Below are 8,909 nucleotides of genomic sequence, written 5' to 3' on the forward strand. Positions count from 1 at the left end.
AGAATGTTACTTTTCTGTGATAAAATTATTTAACCCTTGTTTATTACAGTTAAATTTTATTTAACTGTACAAATCCGTTAATATTCGTTTTTAACGTTTCTGTAAAGGTTTCATTTCTTGCAGGGTTTTACTAAACCGCAGTCGATAATATTTTTAAATTAATAGACAATTATCATTAAATCACACTGGCAGCATTCTTCAGGACACTCCGAAAGCTCCGAAACGACCGAAATTGACATTTTGATATTTCGTTTTGGGACGCTGCTGTAAAAATGGCAGCGGGACCGATCGCAGAGCGAAATCAAGGTAAAACTACGTAAAACATTATGCAGAAATGTTATTTCGTGCTAATAAATATACATTAAATTTTTAATTTAACTTTCATCTGTGGTAACCATTTGTTTTCAATCGGCTTCTGCATAACCTCAAAACTTCTGCGTATTGTTATTATCATTTTGTTATACCTATTTAATACTAATTATTACAGGATTTAATTGAATGCTTGTGTTTTATTTTAGATGCCACCATCTACGTTGGTGGTCTCGATGACAAAGTTACAGAAAGTCTTATGTGGGAACTGTTTGTCCAAGCAGGGCCAGTTGGTTAGTACGCAAACTTACGTTACTATTATAAATATTTATACTGAGGTCTTCGTGAACCCGTTTTGACAAATCTGTAACATTTTTCAGTTAATGTCCATATGCCCAAAGACAGGGTAACCCAAATGCACCAGGGATATGGGTTTGTTGAGTTCCTCGGAGAGGATGATGCAGATTATGCCATTAAGATAATGAACATGATAAAGCTGTATGGTAAACCCATAAGAGTGAACAAGGCTTCGGCTCACCAGAAGAACCTGGATGTCGGAGCCAATATATTCATAGGAAATCTCGACCCCGAAGTAGATGAGAAGTTGCTTTACGATACATTCTCAGCTTTTGGGGTCATATTACAAACACCAAAGGTCAGTTGAAATAATATAATTATACACATTCGTAATATATGTTTTTATTCTCATTTTCTGAGGTGGATGACATTTTTATCCCAAAACAAAAAACTTGTTAATTATTTGTTTAATTTTCTATCGAAAAGTTCCCATGTAAATATAATGTCATTAAAAAATATATGCATTTATATAAATATATGTATACACATATTTATGTCCCAATTTTAAAGTTAAACAGATATAGCGATTTAAAGTGCCTAATTTTATTGCATTATAATTATATTAGCGCTATTACATTAAGCTAGGCAACCAAAAAAGGCTATCAACTGTCTGCCTACAACAAACATATCCTAAGATACCTTGGACACATTGCCTCCTAAAACAAGAACTCGAAACCCGTAGAAGCTCTTGGTCACTGGCAAAGTGACATGCGGGAAAAGTAGAGGAAAATCACTGATGCGTTGGAGCAAATACCCTATAATATTAATAATACCTCCAACTGTGACATTTCCCATACATTCTGATGGCAACATGCTACACTAGAGCCTTCAAGCGGTGTGAATTGTGCGCCTTGGTTTTCTTTAATTTATTTTAATGGATTTTATGTGTTTGTAATAAATTACTTATTTTACGTCAATGAATTAGATATCTGGAAACAAAAATAAAAATTAGGTAACCTACGTACGATTTTACCATTTTGGTAATAAGTAAAAAATATGAAAGCGGCTATTAACTCTGTATTTGATGGCTTAGAAATGTAATAAAATATTTATATAATTTCTGTTTTTATGTAATCAAGAATTTTTCATTTTCTAGAATTTAACGAACTCATATTATATTTCACCGACTAACCTGTCAATGTTTTTTTGACAGCCTGAAAATGACTTGTGTTTTCGTTGTTTGTAATTATTACATTCGTAAACTTGAACACACAGAACCTACTTTTTGGGTGATTTTTATATATATTTTATCAATATTGTTCAAATACAAATTAGAAAGTGAAACCAAAGTACTAAATATGCCGCCATTGAAAGGAATGTCGAAGTCAATATGCTATACTAGCGCCTCTAGCAGCCAGCGTTGTTGATATTGTCACTATTTCACTGGAGTTGGACGTATTATTAATATTATAGGGTATTTGGTTGTTGGAATGATCAAATATCACAAGCATTGGAAAATCGGTGTCTGCGGCTCTCCATGCAGAGTATTGACACTGAGACTGAGGGGAGTGGAGTAGCCTAGTTCATCAGGGCAATTGGTGTGCGCGTTACAATCCTCAGCAATAAGGCAGCGACTCAAGAAGTGAGACATTAGGGAGCAGTTTCGCAATTCGGAGCAGTAGTGGAATTAGCTTTATGGGGCTGACACACTTGCGCTATACTCTCACGGCTTGGTCTATTTCAGCATATTGCTCGCCATACAATCAAAATGGAAATGTATGGCGAGCGATATACTAAAATAGGCCAAGCCACGAAAATATAGCTTGGTCTGTTGCATGCATTATGGTTATAAAAAGTTTTTTTGAGCAGAGAATTGAATCCCATTTCCACAGATAATGCTCGATATAATGTTGCCATCAGTAAAATTATATCTTTTTATTATTTTGCAGGTAATGAGAGACCCCGACACTGGCAACTCCAAGGCATTTGCCTTCATCAACTTTGCTTCCTTTGAGGCCAGTGATGCCGCTATTGATGCCATGAACAGTCAGTACCTCTGCAACCGACCCATCTCAGTGTCGTACGCCTTCAAGAAGGATGTCAAAGGAGAGCGGCACGGATCTGCAGCTGAGAGGTAATTATTTATAAGTTTTGTTGTACAACCATTAGTTTTATTTTTATCTCAATTGGGGGTGCTGCCATTCTCGAATTTAACTTTGTTTTTATACAACGTTTTAAGGTATTTTTAGGTAAAAAAGTTGGATTGTTTGTATGGGAAAATAAACATTCTTCTATGAAAAAATATTTTAATATGGAAAAAAAAATTGGAATTTCGAAAAAAGTTATTTGTCTTTTTTACTTCTTCCATCATGTAGAATCACCTACTGAAGTTAGTGCGCTTTACCCCAGGACACCCTGTATAAAATGAGGGAGAAAAATTAATTTCTCTGAATTTAAGTAGCAATTCTTGGAATATATATCAAATTTTGATAAATACATAAATACAATAATATTATCTGGTAACACAGTACAATTTACAAACAGTGAGCGAAATTTCGAAATTACTGTCAGCTAGCACACGGCGTGCAAAATTGCTTTTGTAGTTGAAGATGACAATATAATTTGTCAGTATAGAAATTAACAAATTGATAAATTCACGAAAATTTAAATTATTGTTTTTTTTTTCAGATTACTGGCATCACAGAATCCATTGTCACATGCGGACCGTCCTCATCAACTGTTTGCTGACGCCCCCCCAACCAACATGTCTATGCCCATGCTCCCCCCTCCTATGGGCATGATGGTGCCTCCCCCACCCCCTTCTACCCCTGGCCCACCACTCCCACCCCCAAGCCCCAGCCCCTTCCCTGCTGGAATCCCACCGCCACCGCTACCCCCCATGAACCTGCCTCCTGGCCCCCCACCAGGCATGGGCATGGCCCCACCCAACATGGGCAACATGAACATGGCCAACCACAACATGAACATGGCCAACATGAATATGGGCAACATGAACATGAACAACATGGGCCCTCCACCGCCCCCACAGGGTCACCAAGGACCACCTCTGCCCCCGCCTCCGCCTCCAAGGATGATGTGGCCGGGTGGCCCGCCCGGGGGCCCAGGTGGTTTTGGCCCCCCCGGCCCCCCGTTTGGCCCCCACTTTGGCCCCCCGCCTCCCCCTGGTGTGCGAGGGCCGCCCCCTCCATGGAGAGGCCCCCCTCCGCCCCCGCATCACGGCTATGGACCCAGGCCTCCCATGCCTCCCCGGGGACCCCCTCCGCCGCCTAATTATTATAATAACGACAATGGAAACTATAATAACTATTGACAAAACCAAAAGTTCTGATTCAACTTCGTGCAGTAATAGCGTGACAACCACTTTCAATTGTATTCTGTATTTCTGAGGTGCAATTATTTGTTTAATATTGAAACTCTCTATTTTCCATACTATTATTCTTTTGATAAATACAAAAAATAAAGGCTCACTTAATAAACACTTTTTAATTTCCGGAAATTGGAAATAATGCATTTTAATAGTTACATATTTTGTTTAAATTAAAATTGATTGTTCGCTTGGTGCCCATTTTTTTGATGTGAATGTTATAGGGTTAGTTTTTTCTTCTCTTGTTTAACCCATGCTTCAAAATAGGTTCTAAGTTTGGGTTTAATTGAGAAATGTATTTTAATATTATTATTTCAAAACATGGTGTGAAGACAAAATTATAAATTGTAAAATTATCCATTTTTTCAACATTGTAGCTACTAAAATGCATTATTTTCTATATCCATAAATTGAAATACTTAAGTCTAATTATTATCTAACTGATACAAAATGATTTTAAATAAAATGTGCCTATTTAGTCTGTCTCTATTTTCCGTACAATCACCATTCTAAATGTTCATTCAATAATTACCATTCATTTTACCTTTTTAAGATGTTTGGTGTATCCACAAATCATAAAAAGAAGAAACATGTAATAGAATGAAAATATCTTAAAAACTGCCTTTGCATACATATTTACAAGTTAAATTTAAGCATTTAATTTGATGGTATTCACCTTTACATTCCTAAAATTAAGAGGAACAACTGCATGGCCTTAAGCAATTTAATTTGGATTTTGAGGTCAAAATACCCAACCAATTTGATTTTTTTTTTGTCATAAGATATAGTAAATATCTAGTATGGATGTGTGTTACTTTATTTATTTATTTTTGAAATTATAAAATAACTTTGGCAATTATTTGTGAGTCAATGGTAATTATTTAAAAAAATAATACCTTGAAACACAAATTTGTCATACATAAATTAAAATTTCTACCCAATTAAATCCTTTTTTTTACAGTGTTTTATTTATTTTTCATTACATTAAAACGGTAGTTAATTTTTTTTAATAATTAAACACTCACAAAAAAATGACAAAATTTCCTCTAAAATCATGCAAATTCTTCGAAAGCGTATATATCATAATTTAAAACACAATTAAAATAGCACAAATAGGTACTAGATATTGGTCATACATTTTGATTAAAAAAATATTTTATTAAGTTTGGTTGGGTATTTTGGCTTCAAATCCGAATTTATGTTTTGTGTGAAACTTTCAGCCGTTCCCGGTAACTGATCACCACAACATTTAAAATGATGTAATGTATTGTATCTCAAACATACTATATAATATGGAACTCTCATAAGTTTTCTTTTATGTTACTCTAATTTAATTTTTAGGTGTAATTGTAATAAATATATTTCTAACTGAATTTTGTGGATTTAAAATGATCTGATTACGCTTGTTGAACATCATTACATATATCTAATTCCATTTTTACTTTATAGGGAATTTGATCAAAATTTCATTTTGTCTGTAGATGTCGTTTTTACTTCCAAACATGGCCGACCCTGAGCCAAACAGTGCCCGGCGCAAGTATAATTTTGGAGCCCACTGTCAAAACCAGTAGACGCCTAAGTAGGTGATCACTGTAATCAATAATATTTGGATGATTTGTATTTTGGTGTAGCGCCGTTTTTATGATAAATAATCTATGTAAGGTTGATGTGTTAGGACTGTTAGGTGTTATCTGCGCCTTGGCAATTCGGCCCTCAGAGCATCCTAATCCAGTTGCACCCGGCCCTGATCTGGGATGATATGATGGTACCTATGATACCTGGATGTGAAAATGTGTCAACAGCTGGTGAAAGTGGCCTGCAGTGGGTTAGCAATGTTTATCTTCGAGTACCAACATTTATTTGTTACTGAACAAGTCTTCAAGTTTCACACGTTAAAGGTAGAGGCGGTCCCTGCCTTCGTGCATTTGTGCAATGCACTGCCGCATATTCATCGTAACATGAGATTTTTTATAAGTAATAGAAAAGAAGGATAATAGCACAGTAATAACGAGAGAATACTTGCGCCAAACATCCGCTACGCTCCACTCAGGAAGGATTCCCGCGGTAACATTCAAACCATAGCAACTACATACTAGACTCGCGTCTTGCACATGTTGAAATGCCGAAGACGTGACATCACATGATCTGCTCAATGGCTCAAACTATGGGCACTAGCTGTTATACTGGCTGAAACCGTGAAATGAGGGAGACAGACTACTCTCATAATGGCAATGAGCGGACAGCTCGTGCATTCACGGCGCAAACAAAGACGCATCCTTTCAAATGATGTAATGTATTGTATCTCAAACATACTATATAATATGGAACTGTGTCGTTGACAATACGTTACACATGCGTATACCAAATGTTTGGAATGAATTAGTTAGGATTAACTGATTTGGAACTAATTAACAATGTTAGATGTTAGAGCGCTACAAATCTAGATACAAACTTGACAGTATGAATTCGGTATTAGCATTGCGCCCGGTTTTCGCGCGTTTTTCTCTGTTAAAAATTAGATTAAAAATAAATGGTAATCAAATTCTCACGATTCAATTGTTTTTAAAATAATGACTGGCCAAAACCATTGTTGAATATAATATAGGTTTGTAAGGTTAAGGAAGAACTGTAAACTGCGTATTTAAAAAAAAAAGCTTTAATCGACATTATCATGGCTTTGTTGATGTGATGGTTAGTTTGCTGTGTACAATTTTCGAAGTCAATGTATCGTCAAGTGACGGATATGGCTCCTTTTACTGAAAAATATGGGAGTTACTGGTATGTAGCTCCCGTTATCATTTAACCCTCATGCTTCTGGCATTTACTGTCAGAAGGTCAGAGTATTTCCACTTTGCGGTAAAATCCAAATAAGTTGGATATTTCCGAATTTATTCGTTAACTAAAAACTGTTCTTGAAAAGCGATGAAATATGCTTTCAAATTTTCCTATGAGAAATAAACATAATTTTTGAAATATTAATATTAAATGCAAACATAAAAAAAAATTAAAAATCGCTCACCTCACGTTTTTTGTAACTAAATTACTTAAAAAACTCATCTATATTTTATTAGACGAATGTTATTATCACTTCACGTTTTGTCATTTCATATGAAAATAATTAAAAAAAAAATTGCTTAAATTATGATACATAATACATAGTAATTTTTTTTCAAATCTCTGTCGGAACCTTTGGTTCATAGAGGTCATTTTAATTATTCTGCGGTTAACTTCTATATTTGAATACAAAGCGTGAGGTTTTCTCTTTCTATAACCGTTTAGATCATATTTCTCACCATGGCGATAAGGGAGATATAACGATTTTTATGAGACCATATGGCAATGCACTACGTCGTGTAATATTTTAAATCGAGCCGCTATCAATAACACACCTTACGTAGATGGCGAAAAGGCTTAAATTCCCGCTTCACACCATCCACCTGTTTTGATTTACGCAAGAAAAAAACATGGCCAAAAAGTGCCTTTTATTTTATTTTGTGGATTTTCGGGCACAAATATTTATATAATTTTCGATCATTTTATAAATAACTTAATTTGCTACATTATACAATAAAACCATAACCGAAAATGGGTTTGTAAGTAGGAGATTTTGAACTTTAAAGCAGTTTTCATAAGCCTGTACTTTTTTTTTTCTGGGCTTATAAAAAGACTTATCTAAAAAATACTCGATTATTTCAGAGGCCAGGATGTATTCTACTCGCAGTATTTAATTAAAGCATCTGAAACATTTCTAGGCGACCAAATTTTCAAACCAAAAACACATGATTTTAAATTATTACGTATTGCATCGCCTTAACAAAAAGAACAAATTAATCTGAGGGGTTAATTTATCTGAATTACATGTTACCATTTTTAGTGCAATGCACTGCTTTCAAATTCAGTCATAGGCTGCCTCTGGTTAAAGGAGCATATTTTACAATGATTTCATTTAAAATCATTCACATGTTGACAGTTCATCCAAAGATCTTGGAGCAACAACACTATTTGACTTGAAAGTTAGTCAAAATTATTTGTATTCGCACGGGTAATGTTTATTTCCCAGAACGATTTGAACAGTATCTTAGTGTGCATAACACCATTTGCAGTATTGTTGGAGATCTGTACTCAGCGAGTGGTCGAAACTCAAATAATCTCAAAGTTGCCAATTAGCTCTAATTTCCTGCTCATATTTTTAACTCTCATGTATATATATATCAACTACATCAACTACCAACTGGCTAAAATCAGTGGGACCGTCATCTCTAAAGGGATAGAGTGTGTTGTGAAGCTGAAGGAATTGAAGAGGGGTAAGAGTAAGGTTGGAAAGAATCTGACTAATCATATCTGTTCACTAAACACCACTAATGCCATTTGAAATGAAATTTCGATTCTTAACCTTTCCGGGAGTAAGTTACGTAATGCTGCCCGTGCTCTGGGGAGTGAGTTTTTTTTACATAAATAAAAAAATATATTTTTTGATAAAATTTTATGATAGCATGTAAAATAAATAACAGCTGATATCTCTGTCGATAATGTTGAAAAATGTTGAAAATTGGTGTAAAGTTACAGGAATATGTCCATAGATGGCAATACGATGCATATTTACAGAATATGAATATGCGACCCCTGTCGTCCATAGCCGTCCATACTCCTTTGGCGAAAGTGTGTACCGTCGTTCATTAGCGTGCATACTCCCGGAAAGGTTAATAGTGATTTTTCACAGTTTTTACGCTACATAAGTAAGTATTGGGAAATTATATTATTATTTATAATGTATTTAATTAGTTTTTGATTGCGCTGGTACTAAATTATTTTTTATTTAATAATTTTCAAAGAGTAGTATAAATTTATTTACGTTATAATTAAGAGTAAACGTAACTTACGTTATAATCTACACATTCATAGATTAGATGGCGTTAAT

At 34.9% G+C, this 8,909-nt stretch overlaps 1 protein-coding gene across 1 annotated transcript; it reads left to right on the forward strand.

The window, feature by feature from the left end:
* The first annotated feature begins 196 nt into the window (after positions 1-196).
* Spx (Spliceosomal protein on the X) lies at positions 197-5,761 on the forward strand. The gene is made up of 5 exons (XM_089636142.1): positions 197-306; positions 519-602; positions 690-964; positions 2,556-2,740; positions 3,295-5,761. Exons 1-5 carry the CDS (start codon positions 273-275, stop codon positions 3,935-3,937), a joined length of 1,221 nt encoding a protein of 406 aa, XP_089492268.1. The 5' UTR covers positions 197-272; the 3' UTR covers positions 3,938-5,761.
* Positions 5,762-8,909: the final 3,148 nt, after the last annotated feature.

Source organism: Hesperophylax consimilis, chromosome 10, assembly GCF_061612785.1.
Source record: "Hesperophylax consimilis isolate HC1 chromosome 10, BYU_Hcon_1.0, whole genome shotgun sequence".
In the NCBI taxonomy this organism is placed as follows: Eukaryota; Metazoa; Arthropoda; class Insecta; order Trichoptera; family Limnephilidae; genus Hesperophylax; species Hesperophylax consimilis.